The following is an 18,213-nucleotide window of genomic DNA, read 5'->3' as shown; positions in this document are numbered from 1 at the left end:
CTACTGGGAGTCAAGCCTGACTGGGAATCGAACTGTGACCTCCTGGTTCATAGGTCAACGCTCAACCACTGAGCTACACTGGTGGGGTGATTATCGTTTTAAATGGTTAATTATAGAACATCTAAGACCTATACATATGTGTAAAGAATGAACTGGTAGCACTGCTGGGTGGCTCAGTTGGTTGGAGCATCATCCTGTGCACCAAAAGATTGCGGGTTCAGCCCTGGCCTGTGTGGCTCCTTGGTTAGAATGTTGTCCCATGCACCAAAAGGTTGGGGGTTTGATTCCCAGTCAAGGGCACATAATTGGGTTTCGGGTTCCTTCCTGCTTCCCCAGCCCCGTTTTTCACATCAATGTTTCTCTGTCACATCGAGGTTTCTCTGTCTGTCTCTGTCACTCCCTCTGTCCCTTCCACTCTTTCTTTAAAAACAATGGAAAAATATCCTCAGGTGAGAATAATAATAAAAAAAAGTTTCAGGTTTGATCCCCAGTTGGGGCGCATATAGGAGGCAACTGATCAATGTTTCTCTCTTACGTTGACTTTTCTCTCTCACATCGATGTTTCTCTTTTTCCCTCTCCCTCTCTCTTTCCCCTTCCTCACTCTTTAAAAATGAATAAAAAACACGTTCTTGGGTGAGGATTGAAAAAAAGAATGGAGTGGTAGTATGTTGAGTGTGCCAGGGTGGCCTTCTGGCTGGGTGGGGAGTTTGCTTGTTCCCGTCAGCCCTCAGGATGTTGGCATCCCTTTCTGTTGCTGTGAGGCTCCAGCCCCTTGCCTGGGCGGGGGGCCGGGGGACAGGTGGCCTTCGCCCTTGCTGCTGCCCTGACCCTGTTGAGAGCCCAGTAAAGGCGAAGGTGGGCTGCAGGCCCTGTTCTCCTTGTCCATGGCATTTCAAAGCAAGTGCTGGCAGCCAGGCCTGCATCTCGCCTGGGCTCCCTGGCCTTCTGCCAAGCACTTCCTTTTCATTTTTCCAACCCAAGTGCTTTTTTTGCTTTAAGAAAAAAATTTGGCGACAATTTCACATTTACAGAAAAGTTTGTAAGAATAATATTAAGAATTCCCTGATACCTTTCACCCCATTCTCATTTTACTGCGTCTGCTTTTATTCCCTTTGTCTTCCTCATTCTCTCTGTGTGAATGTTTTCAAACTCTTCCAGGTAGATACCCCTTTTTCTAAATACTTCAGTGTTTACTTCTTCCAAACAAGGTATTCTCTTATCAAATTATCAAAATCAGGAAGTGAATTCTCCAAATTCTCGAAAGAGAATCCAGGATCACACATTGCATTCAGTTGCCATGTTTCTTTTCATCTGGAACTGTTCAGAGTCTGTCTTTAGAGTTCATGACCGATGTTTTGAAGAATACAGGCCACTTATTCTGTAGGATGTCCCCCAATGTGGGTTTGTCTGATGATTCCTCATGACTGGTTCAGGTTACACAGTTGGCAGGAATGTCCCAGAAGTGATCTTCTTGGTACATCATATCTGGAAGCCCCTTGTGTCAGTTTGTCTCATTTCTGGTCTTGTCAGCCTCGATCACTTGGTTTCTGCCAGGTTCTGTACCATAAAGTTACTATTTTTCCATTTGTGTTTAATGTGCTTCTTGTGGAGAGAGATTCTGAGACTATGTCAATACCCTGTTACTCTTCCAACACTCCCTGCTTGTTTTAGCAGCCATTGCTGATTCTTGCCAAATAGTCTAATTCCATCATTCTGCATTCATTGGTTGGCTTTTACTGTAAGGAACAGCTCTCTCTTTTCCCCATTTGTTTGTTTATATCACTGTGGGCTCTTGGATTTTTACCTGACTTAGTAGATTATAATCCGTTGCTCTCCTTATGTTGCTCCAGTGGACCCAGGTTTGTCCAGAGGGAGAGCCCTTGCTGGCTCCGTGTGTCCTTTTGTCACACCCCACCATTCCCTGGGCACGTCCTTACTTTTAGGCACAGTGAAATGTTCCAGGCCTATCTCTCTGCCAAGCTCAGGGATTGACCACTTCTGTAAGGAGCCCTAGTTCTTTTTTTTTGATTGGCTGCCTCCTGCATGCCCCCTACTGGGGATTGAGCCAACAACCCAGGCATGTGCCCTTGACCAGAATCGAACCTGGGACCCTTCAGTCCACTGAGCCAAACCGGCTAGGGTGAGCCCTGGTTCTTTTGTGGACAACGTTGTTTTGAAACCAAGATCTGGGTGCTCAGTGTGCTCATTGCCAATGAGGTGTCTTCACATCTAAGCCCTCTTATTAGCCAGAGCTGGGAAATAGAGGTGTGAATAAATACCTACGTGCATACATTACCTTCTGTATATATATCTGTATACATGTATCAAACACACACCACACACACATCCACACGGCATCCACATCCATTTCTGCTTCTAGTTTTCTACATACACACTCTCCTGCCTATGAGTTCACACCAATGCCTCCAGTTCTAGTCCCACATGGAGGCTCCTTATTGGCTTCCCCTTTCCATTTTTGTAACTCCCTTCTCAGTCAGTGCGAACCTGTCCTGTCACCTACAGTAAAATAAGCCTTCAGCCCAGCAGTCAATATTTGTTTTATCTTTATTTCCAACACATCTAGTTCCAAAACTGTGTTTAAAAGTCACGCGGATTAGTTCTTTCTTTTCCCTCTCTACTATAGTTATATTATTTACTTGAAATACAGTTTGGTTTATTTGTTTCTGATCACATTTTGTGGTAGGATTTCCCCTCCAATTCTTGTTGATTTCATTTATGCATTCTCATTCATTCATTCATTCAGTACATGGGACATTAGCATGGTTCCAAGTCAAGACTACAGAGATATGTCATCATCCTCACCCCTCCCTAGTTTCACCTGGTGTCTGATTTATCCTTTTCCAGCTGCTCAAAAGAGCAGACATGTCTTTTCTTACATCCCCACCTTTCTCACATGAAAAGTGGGGTTGTGGGATAGTTCTATGCTTTGCTCTTTTTACTGGAAACAGCTGCATCTGGCCGTGGAGATGTCCTTGCTGTCCACGCAGCTGCATGGTGTCCACTGTGGGTCATAGCACAGTTAGTGCAGCCTCTCCCTTGCATGGGCATTTAGGTCATTTCCAGTATCTTGCAGGTGCAGGCGGTGCTGCAGTGAATTCCCTTGTATGTAGATATTTTTGTATTGTTGGAAGAGTATTGTGATGGGTGGGTTTCTAGAAATGGGAATGCTAGGTCAAAAGATGAGAGCAAATGTATTTTGTTAGCTTCTGCCAAGTTTCATTCCAGAAGGTGCTATTGGTTTACTCCCACCAGTACCATGGGATGAGAGGGTCTGGTCCCACAGCCTATTCTATTCTATTTTAAAAATATTGGCCCATCTGAGAAGTGACAAATGGGATCTGTGTAGTTTTAATTAGCATTTCTGAAATTATGAGTGAGGCTGAGCATTGTTTAATATGTTAAAGGCTGTTTTTGTATCTGTTCTGTGAATTGTTAGTTCATGCTTTTCACCCATTTTTCAATTGGGTTTTTGACCTTTCCCCCCAAACCGTTAAAATTTCAATATATATATGTTAGGGAGATGAGCCCTTTGTGATCTGTATTGCAAATGTTTTCTCTTAGTTTTTCAGTTGCATTTTGACTTTTTTTTATGATGTCTTTTTTCCCCTTTACCGTTTTTAAATGTTGATATAGTGATTTTTTTTCATTTATTGCTCTGGATTTTGAGTACTAGTTAGAAAGCTGAGCTTGAAGAGGGATTTACCATGTTTTCTTCCAGTCCCCATCCATATGGTTGCATTCTTTCCATGTAGATCCCTCATCCTTTCAGAGTTCATTATTGCAAATGGTGGGAGGTATGGACCCGACTTTATATTTTCCCAAATGGCTACCTAGCCAGTCATCCCAAGTACCAGTGCTTCAAGATGCCCTTGTTATCTCCCTCTCTCCATGATCTCTAGTCCCCCAGCCCCCTTGGAGCAGTCACTCTCTAGAAAGACATGTGCATACATGTTCTTTTCAGCATGCTAAGTGTGTGCCGTGCGTATCACAGAACTTGGCAGATTGCTTCCAGATGTCTTACAGTTCACAAGATCCAGCTGGAACCTTCCCTGGTCCCAGTGCTCTCTTGGAGGTCTGTTTAGTGAGCCCCCACTCTGCTGCCAGGTGCAGCATGTCTGGAGCATAAAGGCCCCAGATCGGATGGTTAGGAGGGGTGGGCATTTTTTAGGGGGTTATTTTTAGGGAGTGGGCATTAAAAAAAAAAGATGTTGCCAGGTTGTCCTTCATAGAGGCCTTTCGTGGACACTGGGAGCATGGATGGATGAGGGCATCTCACCCAGTGTGTCATCCGATTTGCTTTCTTTGCCTTTGTGAGCCTGTTAAATGACAAAGCCCATAACAGCTGCTAGATATTGAGGGTTTACAATGTGCTAGGTTCTCCTTTAAGTGCATTCTGCCAGTTACCTTATTTAACCCTCCACAACTCCAGGAGCAGGGCATTAGTATGGTGACCCTTTCTTTACAGATATAAAAACTGAGGCTCAGAGGTTAGGAACTTGTTCTAGATCACACAACTGGGCTGGGACCAGGCACCTGGGGCCTTTGCTCATCTGCTCGGCCCCACCGTGATTTCTAGGGAGAAAGCTTGAGAGAACAGAGGACATACCTTGAGAAGTATAATCGTCAAAACTATTTATAAGGCTCTACATGTGCCCTGCCACCACTCTCTTTGGGGTTTTAGCCTCTATTCTTCCCCCTTGCTCCATTGCTGTTATGTTGAGTTTCTTCTCCTGTGTTTGTATATCTTGGGGGAAATGTCCATTCAAATTCTTTACGCGTTTGTAAATTAGGTTATTTGTCTTTTTGTTGTTGAACTGTAAAAGTTCTTTATATATTTTCGATACAATTCCCTTATGAGATATAAGATTTGCAAATATCTTCACCCATTCTGTGGGTTGTCTTCACTTTCTTGATTAAGTTCTTTGAAGATCAGAGTCCAATCTATTTTTTTCTTCTGCTACTTGTGCTTTTGTTGTATGTCTAGAAACCATAGCCTAATCCAAGGTCACAAAGGTTCATTCATTTGTTTTCTTCTAAGAGTTTTATAATTTTAGCTCTTACATTTCGATCTCTGATCCATTTGAGTTAATTTTTTGCCTGCAGTGTGAGGTAGGAGTCCAGCTTCATTCTTTTGTATGTGGATGTCCAGTGCAACTATTGGAAGACTGTTCTTTCCCCCATTGAATGGTCTTGACAACCTCATTGAAAATTAACTGACTTTAAATGTGCAAGTTTACTTCTGGACTGTCAACTCTTCTTCCATTGAGTGCTGTGTCCATCTTTATGCCAGTACCACACTGTCTTGATTACTGTAGTTTTGCCAACCTGAGTAATGTCTTGGCCGGGGGTGGACGTTAAAGAAAAATGATGTGATGTGGTCCTTAGAGTTCCATGTAAGGAGACTAGAGCCTTCTTAATTGGGATCCAGACAACCCGGGATGCCCACCACTTCCCTGAGTCTTCGCATCTTCTGCAAATCCTTCATTTTCATGGGCATGGAGGATTTGGTGAGATATTTGAAAATAAGAGGCTCTATGCCCAGTAAGCAAAGGCGGATGAAAAATGTCAGTTTTTCAGTTCTTTCTAACAGGAAGGATCTGAAACTTGGGATCAGCAGGTTGGGCCTTTAATGGGTCCTGAAACTGGATTGTAGTGTGGTGTCAGCTTGCTTTTTCTTATCAGTTTGGATTTTTTTACAGCCAGACTCTCCTCTTCCGGCTGAAACCTGCTGTGCAGTGAGCTTCAGAGGACAGAGGTAGAGGTTTTTATTTTTATTTTTTGAATTTTTATTTTGAAATAATTTTAGACTTATTGAAATGTTACAAAGACAGTACATAGAGTTCCTGTGTACCTTTCAGCCCTTCCTTAATGTTAGCTTTTAACCACAGAAGAATGGCACAAAATAAATAAGCAAAAAACATGGAGGAATAGTATTTACCAAACCAGGGATTTTATTAGGACTTTACCAGTTGTCCCACTCATGTCCCTTTTCTGCTCCAGGACCCCATCCGGGATGCCACGTCACATCTAGTCATCATGTCTCCTCGGGCTTTTCTGGGCTGGGACCATTTCTCAGTTTTCCTTTTCTGTCACAACCTTGACACTTTTGTAGAATGTCGCTCAGCTTTGTCCAGTGTTTCCCCATGATCAGATGGAGGTTATGTATTTGTACTTCTCCATGCAGCATATCAATGTCCCATCACTGGGGGTGTCAGTTTTGATCCCTTGGGTAAGGTGGTGCCATCCAGGAGTCTGCACTAGAAGGTTACTTTTTCCCTTTGGGATTTTGAGACAATGCAACACCCTGTTTCTCTTCAAACTTCTGCCTGTGGATTTCAGATCAAGAACAATTAATTACATGCAACAGTATACTCTGGCCTTCTCCATTTATGAATTAGAGTTCTTTTGTAGAAGAGGGCTTCCCCCCTTCAAATTTTATACCAGTAAAGACCTTTGCATATTTATTTTATCTGCAGGTAATAATCCAGCACAATCACTGTTTATCATGTTGCCCGAGTGATCCTTGCTTTGGTCGTAGGGCGCCCCTTCTCCTTCCTGTTTGGCTCCCAAGTCCTTCCTTCATGTCCTTCTCCTCTAGTGAGGGCTTCCTTCCTCCCTGCCCCTACGAGATGCTCAGGTTGACCACTTCTCCAAGGAGCCTATGTTCCCTGTGTTGGAGAATGGTATTAAAAAACTGTCGTCGGGCCACTGAGTACACTCTCAGTGCTGGGAGTGTCATGGCTTCCCAGGCCTGCCAGTTGACAAAGCTTGGAGATGTGAATATCAACCTGTGATTCTGTGCCCCTCTGTATTTATATCTGTGTCCATCTATCTGTAGATACATATTTTTTTAAAAACCCATGAGTTCATGCTGATCGGACGATAGAGTGTTCAAGTTGTGGGTCGTTCTGAGGCTTTGGGTAGCTTCCCTGCACTGAGAGGCACAGAGAACCTCCAGGATTCGGTAGGCAGCAGGAGACACCTGCTCCTTTTGGGGGCCATTTGGGGTTTATGGGGTGGGAGGAATAAGCAGATTAGGGAGCTGAGTCCTCCTAGGTCAGCCGAGTGTACAGGTCATGGCTCCCTTCTCTGGTCCATGGGATGCTCAGTCAGCTTTCTGCCTCTTGGACCTCAGGCCTAGCTCTTGGGCACGAATGGGTAGTGTGGCATGGTGTAGATCCAGCCCCTGGACCCACCCTAAGGGTCAGCCTTGGGTAGTTGAGAGCTGGGGACCCAGATACCTCTTCCTAGGGTGTGTGGCCAAGCTGTGGAGTCCCAGTGACGCCACTAGTCAATGGCAGTTCCTGGTGCCTCAGTGTTTAGGAATCGCCGGCTCTTTGGTTTCTGCTTTTTTTCCTTTCTGGCCCCACTGCCTGCCCTTTGCAGAGTGGGTGGAGAAGTAAGCCACTGTGCCTGCTGCTTTCGTCAGCATCTGCGGGCTCGGGCGGGCACATCAGAATAAGAGCGTCATCTGGTAGTCAGACTGCGCCTTTTTAAAGGAGAAATGGTCAGACTGCGCTTTTTTAGGGGCATTGGTGTTTGATGCCTTGGCTCTTACCTGCTGCAACCGGACTCCCTGTTGAGTTCTATTCTTAGCGCCCCAGATTTCCCAGGACCCACAGCGAGGTCAGCAGCTAGGCTGGGCCAGCCTGGGCAGCAGGAGGCATGAGACCCAGGCTGCTTGGGCCTTTTGGATTTGTTTTTCTTTTTGAAAATTACTTTGACTTTATTTTTTAAACAGTTTAGATTTATAGAGAAATTAAGCAGATAGAGTTCTCATAAACAACCTCCCCTTCGTTTCCTTATTAATGAACATGTTATATTAGGCTGGTATATTTGTCAAAATTAATAAATATAATCTTATTAATTAAAGTCCATACTATATTCAGATTTCCTCAGTTTTCCCTAATGTCTTTTCTCTGTCCCAGGATACCATTCAGCATCTCACATGACATTTAGTTATCACATGTGTTTAGGCTCCTCTTGGCTGTGACAGCTTTTTAGATTTTTCTTGTTTTTGGTGACTTTGGCAGTTTTGAGGAGGATTGGTCAAGGATTTTGTGGGAAGTTTCTAAATCGGGGTTTGTTTGGTGTTTTTCTCACGGTTAGACTAGGTGATGTGTTCTGCGAGGAAGACCCCAGAGGTGAAGGGCCCTTTTCATCCTATCATGTCAAGGGTCATATGTCACTTTGACTTATTACTGTTAATGTTGACCTTGATCCCCTGACTGAATTGTGATTGCCAGGTTTCTCTACTGTAACGTCACTCCCCATTTGGGAAGTAAGTCACTCTATGCAGTTCACACACAGGAGTCCCCTGACCCCTCCACCCTGGCTGCCTTGTGTCAAGCAAGTCTCTGGCTCAGTCTGAGGCCAGGCCTCTGCATCCCAGCGCCTGCAGGGGAGCCTTCAGAGGAGCAGTGGACGTGGGTTAGCCTGGACCTTGGTTCCTTGTAGACATAGGTCAGGGTGGATAGAGGCCTCGCCTCAACCTGTGGCCTGAGAACTCGGCCTTGACCTCAGCCCTAGAGCTTCTAGCCTTCTGGCTTGGGGGGTTGGTGCTTTCGGCCCCCAAAGTATGAGAGCAGAAGATCCCACAGTATGGGTGGCCCAGCAGCCATGGCAGCAGCAGTTTGGGGTCTGTCCAGCTGAGAACCACAAGTGACTTCTCTGCCTTTTAGACCATGTGTTGGTAGGGGCAGCCTATGTCCAGGAAGGGAGACAGCATGCTAAGAGACAGTTATAAGTGACAAGGGAGACACCTGATCCCATTGAGACACGGATGAGGGGTAGGGGCTGGCAGCTCCTAGCAGAGGTCTGTGTGGTCAGTGACAATGAAAAGACCCCTCACCTTCTCTGTGATCAGGAAAATACACATTGACGCTTGTACCATTAGTCTCCTTTGCTGCGCTGATAGATGACCACAGACTTAGTGACTTAAACACACACATTTATTATCTCACAGTTCTGGAGGCTGGAAGTCTGACATGGTCTCACGGGGCCAAGATCAAGGTGTGGTCAAGGCTGGTTCCTTCTGGAGGCTCTAGGGGAGCTCAGTTCTTTGTCATTTCTAGCTTCTGGAGCAAGCATGGCAAACACAAAGGCTAACACGGGCCAATAAACAAGGTGTAAGTATATGTAGCTGCGAAAAAACAAAAGCTTCAATTTTCATAGAAACGTAGGTTTATTTCAATAGAGACCTGCTGAATACAAAGGGCTGAAATAAATGACTAATCGTTAACATAAAATAATAGAACATTTAAATAAAATGTAATATTTTTTCTTGAATATTAACTTACCAGACACTGAATAACTGCACAGATTAATAAGCATAACGTAAATAAACCTAGTTTTCTTGTTCTCTGAAAGTGAAATATTTCCTGTTGCGTGCACACCAAACAAGTCAGTCCAAGACTAATGACGTGGCAATCGGCTGCTAAAATATAAGCTGTTAGTATTAGTGGAGAGAAATGGTGCGCCTGCGCATAAGGGAAATGACTGCAACACGATTATAGTATCGAGTCATTAGTGAATGTTGTAGTTCGGTATTAATAGTTATGTATAACAGGATCTTGTAAAAATTAAGTTACAAAATTTTTATTAAAACATTTCTACATACTATTACATTGGCTGGGCCACAAAAATATTGATTGTCCGCGAGTTTGACATGCTTGTTCTAGAGCAGTGATGGTGAACCTATGACACGCATGTCAGAGATGACACGCGAACTCATTTTTTTGGTTGATTTTTTTTTTGTTAAATGGCATTTAAATATATAAAATAAATATCAAAAATATAAGTCTTTGTTTTACTATGGTTGCAAATATCAAAAAATTTCTATATGTGACACAGCACCAGAGTTAAGTTAGGGTTTTTCAAAATGCTGACATGCCGAGCTCAAAAGCACCCCTGGCTTCTGGCCCCTTCCTCCATCTTCATAGCCCGTCATTCTGATATCTGCTTCCGTGATCACATCTCCTCTGACTCTGACCCTCCTGCCTTCCTCTTATGAGGACCCTTGTGATGACAGAGCCACCTGATAATTCAGGATACTCTTCCCATCTCAGGATCCCTCACTTAATCCCATCTGCAAAGTGCCTGTTGCCCCAGAAGGGAGCATTGCCACATGTTGTGGGGATTCAGAGGTAGACATCCTTGGCAGCTGTTATTCTGCAGCTACGGCTCCATGGAGAGATTTCACAGTAATTGGATCCTCTGACTTCAGCTCTGGCTGATGTCAGGTGCTGGCAGGGCTGTGGAGTGGGGCGGCCTTCAGCTATGCAGGTGGGAGAGGCCCAGGAGCTTTTGGGAGAGCCAGCGACAGCCTACTGTGTCCCGAGGAAGATGTATGCAGCCCTAGCTCCACAAATTTACAGCCTCATGTGGCCTTTCAACCAGGGGTTGTGCCCTGTTAAAAGACAGTGAAATCACTAAAATGGGTTGTGCCTATACTTTTAAAAACCAGCTTAAAGTAAGATTTAGAATGTCAGTGTGCATTGTCTGTTGTAAGAGTGCTGGTGAAATCCATGCTATTTAAAACTCTTGGTAAATTGGAGAAAGGGTGTGGGATTGAGTTCAAGGGGTAAACTGCCTTTCCTGGAATGCCAGGCCCATCCTCATGCTCAGGTCTCGTACAGCATGTGCAAAGGTCCAGATGCAGGGAACATCTGGTAGACCCTGTGCCATGTGGTTCATGTGTCTGGAGAGCTGTGGGGAGATATGGGTGGGAGGGCTGGTGAATTGGGGTAGCTGTAGCCCAGATTGTCAAAGGTCCTGGGGCCAAACCCAAGTTAAAAGTCTTGTGCTGTATCCATTCCACAAGTACTGGACTGTCTCTGCCCAACTAGCTTCTAGGTTGGGACCCAGCCCTGGTGGGGTCTGCACAGCCCCTGCCAGGCTCCCCCGGTGTGCACCTTATGGGGGTGCAGGTGGTGGTCACCGTGCGGCATTGTCCATCTGAGTTTCCTCCTTGGAGGGTGCTTTCCCCGGCTTCAGGAGTTCACAGGAGGCAGAACTTGTTGTAAACCTCCCAGAAGCTGCCTGTACCTTAAGGTTTCTAAAAGCTTCTCTGGTTTAATTTGTTCCTGGAAATCCTTGCTTTCTCAGATGCTGATTTGTGGAAGACGAGCTTAAAACGGTTGTGTTTCTGCAAAGTGGCAAGGATTTGGATACATCTGAATAAAGGCAAGAGTGTCCTTGGGCTACATGCCACTGTTAGGAGTGTAATGTGGATTTTAGACTTAAGCAGGTGATAAATGTAGTTAATCATGCTTTTATTTTGTGCATTTTAGGAACCATCACCATTGCTGGAACCTGACAGAAATCCAAGCCATTTACTAGAGCATCTCTCATTGCAGCCTCACCATCGTAATATACCAGGAACTTTCAAGTAAGTGCAAGACCAAGGTCCCAAAGGCCACAGCCTCCTCCCAGGTGCCTGTGAGGCTGCATGCTGCGAGGAGAAGGTAGCCCCATGTGATTCTGAGTTCTTGGGGTCTCCAGGGTCTGCCTGCCTTTAGACAGAGGAGCTTAGAACCCTCCAGGAGTAGCTCTGCTGGGTGTCTCTTTTCTAGTCTGCATACTCCATGTTTGCCCTCTCGAAGCCCGAGAACCACTGAGAGTTTTTATTGATTCTGGGGTTGCCTAGGGCGGGCTGCTCTGTCGTTCGAATCAGGTAGGATACCACTTCTGGGCTTTCTGAGGCCCTATTCACCCCACCCCACAACCTGCAGAGGATGGTGACCATTCGCAGCCAAGGGTGGTGGGGTGGGGGTATTTAAAATGAAAGATTCTTTTTAAATGGATTTAAAAGAATCCCATTGCCCAGCTGCTTCTAGGTGTCAACTCTAGGCTGTCCACCTCCTGTACTTTTCTAATAAACCAGGGACAGAGGACAGAGGATTTTAAGGTGGTGGCCTCTGGCCCTAACTGGTTTGACTCAGTGGCTAAAATGTCGGCCTGTGGACTGAAGGGTCCTGGGTTTGATCCTGATCAAGGGCACATGCCCAGGTTGCAGGCTCGATCCCCAGTAGAGGGCATGCAGGAGGCAGCCGATCAATGATTCTCTCTCATCATTGATGTTTCTACCTCTTTCTCCCTCTCCCTTCCTCTCTGAAATCAGTATAAATAAAAAAATAAAGTGATGGCCTCTGATGGTATCCCAAGGTGGTCACTGATAAGAAGAGAGGAAACAAGCTAATCACCTCCCAGCTCACACCCATGGGGGTGACAGGTCGGAGGACAAACAGTCCTATTCACTCCCTGCCACGTTGGCTGCTCCCAGTGGTCTAAGAAAGGCTGCCTCAAATCCCATATTCCATGTTGACCTCAGATGCAGGCCACATGGCTAATTAGGGCCAGGTGTGGACTAGAACTCGGTATTTTCAAATGCATTGAAAACCCCAAACTGCTTTTCAGAAAAAGTGATTCTGCATGCGCATCCCACGGCTGTTGCACCGTGACTATAAACCTAGTGACTGCAAACAACCCATTTTCATTCCCTGACAGTTCTGGGGTCAGAAGTCTGGAGTGAGTTTTATGGGGCTTTAGGTGTTGGCAGGGCTGCTCCTTCTGAAGACTTCAGGGCAGAATTGATTTCTTGGAGTTTTTTCAGTTTTCCACTCAGGGCCCCTTCCTTGAATCACTTCAGCCTCTGCCTCCATTGCTCTGTCATCCAGTCTTCATCTCTCTCCCTCTTATAAGGACGCTTGTGATGACACTGGGCCCCCTGAGGATTTCCAGGACTATTCCCATCTCAGGGTCCTTCACTTAATCTATCTGCAAAGTCCCTTTGCCATGGAAGGGAGTGTAGTCACAGTCTAGATTAGAATGTAGATGTCTTGGGAGGTGATGGTGTATTATCCTGCTGATCATAATTTCGTCTAAACCACCAAATTCTTCCGCAGTGGTGCTACCGTCTTAACATTCCCACCTGATTATATCAGTGTTCCAGTTTCTCCACATCCTCAACACTTCTCCTTGTCTGTTTTTCTTGTTCTAGCCATCCTAGTGGGGATGAGTGGTGTCTCACTGTGGTTTCGATTTGCATTTCCGCGTTGGCTAACATGTTCAGCCCCTTTTTACCTGCTTGTTGACTTTTTGGGTATATTCAAGTCCTCGGCCCGCTTTTTAATTGGGCTGTTTGTTTCCGTATACTGAGTTGTCAGAGCCCTGCTTTTTGGCATGGCTCTGTCTGGTAAGGAGCACGTCCCTCTTCCTGGCTGTGCTGCGAACTCCCTCCCTGGGGCTCTCCCTGTCCTCTGCCCCTCCCCCATGTTTCCAGTGAACTAGAAGATTTGCCCAGGACTGGCATCCAAATTCCTTTTTTATTTTTTAAATATGACCATATATGATTTTTTATTTTCCCTCAAAAAAAACGTGTCAAGGGTTATGGAGTGTTGGGATTACAAACCATTTTAATTTTCTTCCTTATATTTACATACTAAAAAAGTTCATCTCAAAAGGCATGAATAAGAGAGAAAAAAAATCCTATGGAATTTACCTGGAGCTGAATCTGGATGAATCTGGTGGTTGGAGTAGAGCATCTCTTGCCAGTGTGCATATGCAGAATACTCTACCTGCTGTCTCAGCATCTGCTTTTCCACCTCCTGGATGGAAAACTCATCTCTGTGTCATGATTTTTGACATGAGAGAGAGAGCTCGTGTGGGCAGGGCCCCGGGGCTGCCCCAGCTCTGCCTGGGACAAACTGGTCCTGGGGAGGAGACTGTCACCTCCCACCAGTGGCGCCGGATATTTGGGTGGATGGGTGGGAGGTGGCCTCTGCAAGAGGCTCTTGTCCTTCTCCCCTGCAGGCCACTCAGGAGCCAGCCTCAGAAGAGAGGCCAGGACTGGCTGAACTCAACATGAGAGCTGTTGGGTGTGGGTAGGTGTTGGCACCTGCCACTCACTAGGGTGGGAGAGAGGTGGGAGATTCTGGCTGCTTCAGCAGAGTCTGGCTGGGCATCTGGCCCTACCACCTACTTGCCAAGTGGCTTAGGCATGTGACCTCCCTTCGTGGGGTCCTGTGTCCTCAGTGAACTATGAAAAATGGGCTCATTGTGTAGAGTGGACGAGTCACCCATGTGAAATGCATGGAACAGGGCTGGGGGCCTCTGAAGTGCTGATTTGTTCACTGCCTCCAGATCTGGGCACCGGTGGCCATGGCAGACCGAGGAACCAGCTTCTGGACTTTTGCCTGGCCATTGAGGGCTTTGGACCAGGAGCTGAGGCGGGTCAATTGTGTCAGGCTGCAGGCCTCCAAGGACGAATTAGATGGTCCATGTGGTATAGGTGGGTGGCCTATTGCTCTGTACAGGCGGAGGCCCTGACCTCTCCAGTGGGTGTGGAAAATCTCGAGGGATATTGACGTGGGATGGACAGGAATGGGTGGCTAGGATGGTGGGAATGTGAGAAAGGCCAGCTAGCTCTCCTCTCTCGGTGTCTCATTCAAGGTCCTGGCCCATGGAGCCCTCTCCCGCCCTTCCTTGTTCTCCCGCCATAGCCGTTAGCACAGCTCAGAACCACACTGATGTGTACAATAGTATTGGGGTCAGGATCTGTCTCTCCAGGACAGACGTGCTGTCCTGTCTGCCGCTGTGCAGTGAAGGCCCACAGTGAGCCCTGTGTGGCTGCATCTGGGCTGGAGGGGAGAGGGCAGGTAGGCTTGGGGCTCAGGTGGGGTGGGTGGGTCCCAGGTGGGGATTCAGGTCCTGGGCCCTGGCTGCAGGGAAGGGGCCATTGGCATGGCATGGTGTTCAGTCTTAAAGACTGGTCAGGGCTCCCTGGCTGAGGCTGGGACTTTCTGGTGCCTGCTGCTCCCTAGGAGGGATTGTGACAACCCCTTTCCTTTTATGAGCCATGTGTTCTTGGTGGTTCTGTGTGATCCCGCCCAGAGCTGCTGTCAGACATCACAGGCTTGTGACCTGCCATGCACACTTCAGCTTTGTGGCTGCCCCTCGAGAAAACTTGAGACTTGTTGTGGACACGGGGTCATGGTGGGTCCCAGCCTGGATGCAGCAGTGAAGCAGTGACATCTCCCCGCCCTCACCCCCACCCTTATGTCAGGATCCTCCGGGGCCCTCGCCAGCAATGCGTGAGAGCCTGGCCCTCAGAGGGGGGCTTTAGCTGCTGTCCCCCTGGCCCCAACCTCATGTGTCCCAGGTATGGGATAGGGTGTTAGGGGCAAGGCCAGAACAGGGTACTGTGAGCCTGGGGCCTCCAGATCGCTCCGAGGGGGAAATGACTTCCTCAGTGGCAAATCCTGGGTTTGTGCTGCCCTCTAGTGCCCGCTGCAGGCATCACCTTTTGGAAGCATCTTGTGACCCCCGCCCCTTTCTGGGACCACTGGGCTAATTGGGTTTCTCAGTCCCCAGCTCACTTTGGGGTGGGGTGAGGTGAACTTGGTTAAATTGTTCTCCAAGTTCTCAGGTCTGTGTGTACTTGGATTCTGACTTTTTACAAATCCTGGTGGGAGTCTAGTTTTTTGAACCTGGAGAATTTAATCGGCCAGCAGGGACCCTTCCTAGAATCTGTCACTGAGCCTCTTCCTGCTCAGGGTGGGCCACCGACAACCACACTGGGTCCCCTTAACTCCAGAGACAGGAGGGGGCCATTCCAGTCTTCACCCTTCTCCCCGAGAGGAGCTCTGGTTCCCAGTTATCTTTAGGCGCCTGCCGTGAATCTTAGAGTGCATGACATAGCACGGTCCCCCCTCTGTGCCAAAATGTCCAGGCATGGTTATGACTGAGGGTGCCTTGGAGCCTCTGATTGCAGGCAAGGAGCCGTTCTGGCCGGCCTTCTACCCTCTGGTTCCTGCCTGGGGCTTCCCATGGGTCCCTGGGCCTGGGTTCACTGACAGCAGCCAGGCCAGTCCTGGAGCGACCCACATACTGCTCGGGGTGAGCCCTGCCTGGAGTTGTGGTTCCCCTGCTTGCAGGCTGGTACCTCCAAAGAAGGCAGACTCACACACAACCTCACTTACCTTGCAGAACCTGTCACGTGATCCGATGTCTCTGCATGTCCAGCTCCAAAGGACATACATTGATTTGAGTCCCTGAAACGAAAAGCTTTTATTTCCTAGTCCCCCAGCTTAAAATTAGTGCTCTGGCTTCCAGTATCACGTTGGCTTTTGGAACTAGGACACCTCTGTTTTTAATTAGTTGAAGTCATCTTGGTCTTTTGTGCCAGAGCAGAGCAAGGCAGTCTCCTCTCTGCCCCGTGCTGCTTCCTGGGGTCCCGGCACTTTTAGTGTGGTCTATGGAGCAGGGCACCCGCTGGTGGCAGCACCGCCTGCTCACGCTCTTCTGTCTTCCCTCACAGGTGTGGCGGTGTCTCAGCTGCAGCCATGGGGTCTGAGGATCATGGGGCCCAGAACCCCAGTTGTAAAATCATGACATTTCGCCCAACTATGGAAGAATTTAAGGACTTCAACAAATACGTGGCCTACATCGAGTCCCAGGGAGCCCACCGGGCAGGCCTGGCCAAGGTGGGTGACAGACATCCTGGTCCCGCACAGCTTCTCTGTGTGTGTCCACGTCCAAAGGTGTTGCACCCATTAACCAGTTCACTGATCCATTCTGACCTCATTTATTACAAACAGGACGGGGTTCTTTCCCTGTGCCAGGCACTGTTCTAAGCACTGGAATTCATAATCGACTCACACCGCCCCTGTCCCTGCAGGGGTTGGCAGGCTGGGGCAGAGACAGCACTGTGCTGAGCCCAGCCCAGCGGGCAGTGGCCACCAGGGCATCATGGCAGCAAGCCTCACCCCACTCGGGGAGAAGGAGGTCTAGAGTCTGGGAGGCTTCCAGGCAGTTGATGCCAGGAAGGCCTGAGGTTTTGCCTTTATATTCTTAGTGAAACAAGGTGTGTTTTTATTGTTGTTGCTTTTTTGGAGATAGTATACACAGGGGACGCAAATTCAAACAGCGCAAGAGGGCAGAGAGTGATGAATGAGTCTCTTCTTCCTCCCATCTCCCAGCTCCTATCCCTGGACGCAACATGGTTACCATCCTGTCTCCTTCCTTGGCATATTATACACATAGATGTGCATGTGTGAAGGCAGACATCTCCACAAGCTCCTCCTGTGTCTCTCTTTTTCATGTGTGTGTGTGTGTGTGTGTATGTGTGTGTGTGAGAATCTTTACCCGAGGCTATTCTTTCCATTGATTGTTTTTAGGAGAGAGTGGAAAGGTGGAAGGATCGGGAGAGGGCTGAGAGAGAGAGGAGAAAGAGAGAGAAACATCGATGTAAGAGACACATGGTTTGGTTGTTTCCCACATGGGCCCCAACTGGGGCTGCAACACAGGTACATGCCCATGACCAGGAATCGAACCCATGACCCTTTGGTACTCAGGCCAAAATTCTAACCACTGAGCACACTGGCCAGGACCTGTGTCTCTTTTTAATATAAATGGCTTTTCCTTCCTTCCTTCCTTCCTTCCTTACTTCCTTCCATCCTTCCTTCCTTCCTTCCTTCCTTCCTTTTTTTCAAGTCCTCATTGGAGAATATGTTTTTACTGATTTTAGACAGAGTAGAAGGGGAAGGGAGACAGAGAGAAACATCACTGTAAGAGAAAAACATTGATCGGTTGTTTCCCTTATTATCCCAGACCAGGGATCGAACTGGCAACCTAGATATGTGCCCTGACTGTGAATGAAACAGCTGCCTTTTGGTGTATGGGATGACACTCCAACCAACTGAGCCATCCGGCCAGGACGTGGCTGTGTTTTTCATGTTCATGTGAACCTGTGTGTGGTATTACTCACCTAATGATTGGGAAGATTTGTAACATGTTTGCTTAGGGTTCTACTATTGCTTCCTGGATGAGTATCACTTTATCTAAGATTCCTAGTTGTCTGTTCCTTAAATCAGGAGGTTGGTAAACGTTTTCTACAAAGAGCCTGGTAGTATTTTCAGCTTTGCCAGCCGATAGTCTGTCTCCACCACTTAGTTCTGCCGCCTTAGATGAGCCATTAACCAACGGGCGTGCTGTGCATGAGTAAAACTTTATTTATGGACACTGAAATGTGAATTTCACAGAACTTTTACTTGTCCCGAAATATTCTTCTTTTAAAATATTTCCCCAACCATCTAAGAAAGAAAAATAACAACAATAAAAATACACCAAACAAAGCAACCTTAGCTCGCAGGCTGTACAAAAGCAGACAGCTGGTGAGATTTGTATCACAG

The 18,213-nt window shown here is 47.2% G+C and overlaps 1 protein-coding gene across 3 annotated transcripts in view; it reads left to right on the top strand.

The window, feature by feature from the left end:
- Positions 1-5,702: 5,702 nt before the first annotated feature.
- KDM4B (lysine (K)-specific demethylase 4B) overlaps positions 5,703-18,213 on the top strand; it is a 105,753-nt gene continuing 93,242 nt past the window's right edge. For all 3 annotated transcript variants that reach the window (XM_006754029.2, XM_006754028.2, XM_015567033.1), the window contains exons 1-3: positions 5,703-5,777; positions 11,314-11,411; positions 16,341-16,506. In XM_006754029.2, the coding sequence (XP_006754092.1) occupies positions 16,366-16,506 (141 nt within the window). In that variant the 5' untranslated portion in view covers positions 5,703-5,777; positions 11,314-11,411; positions 16,341-16,365. The remainder of the gene's footprint in view (positions 5,778-11,313; positions 11,412-16,340; positions 16,507-18,213) is intronic.

Source organism: Myotis davidii, unplaced genomic scaffold (genome assembly GCF_000327345.1).
Source record: "Myotis davidii unplaced genomic scaffold, ASM32734v1 scaffold551, whole genome shotgun sequence".
Classification (NCBI taxonomy): Eukaryota; Metazoa; Chordata; class Mammalia; order Chiroptera; family Vespertilionidae; genus Myotis; species Myotis davidii.
Note: the sequence above shows the minus strand (reverse complement) of the source record. Positions and strands in the feature narration are given on the sequence as shown.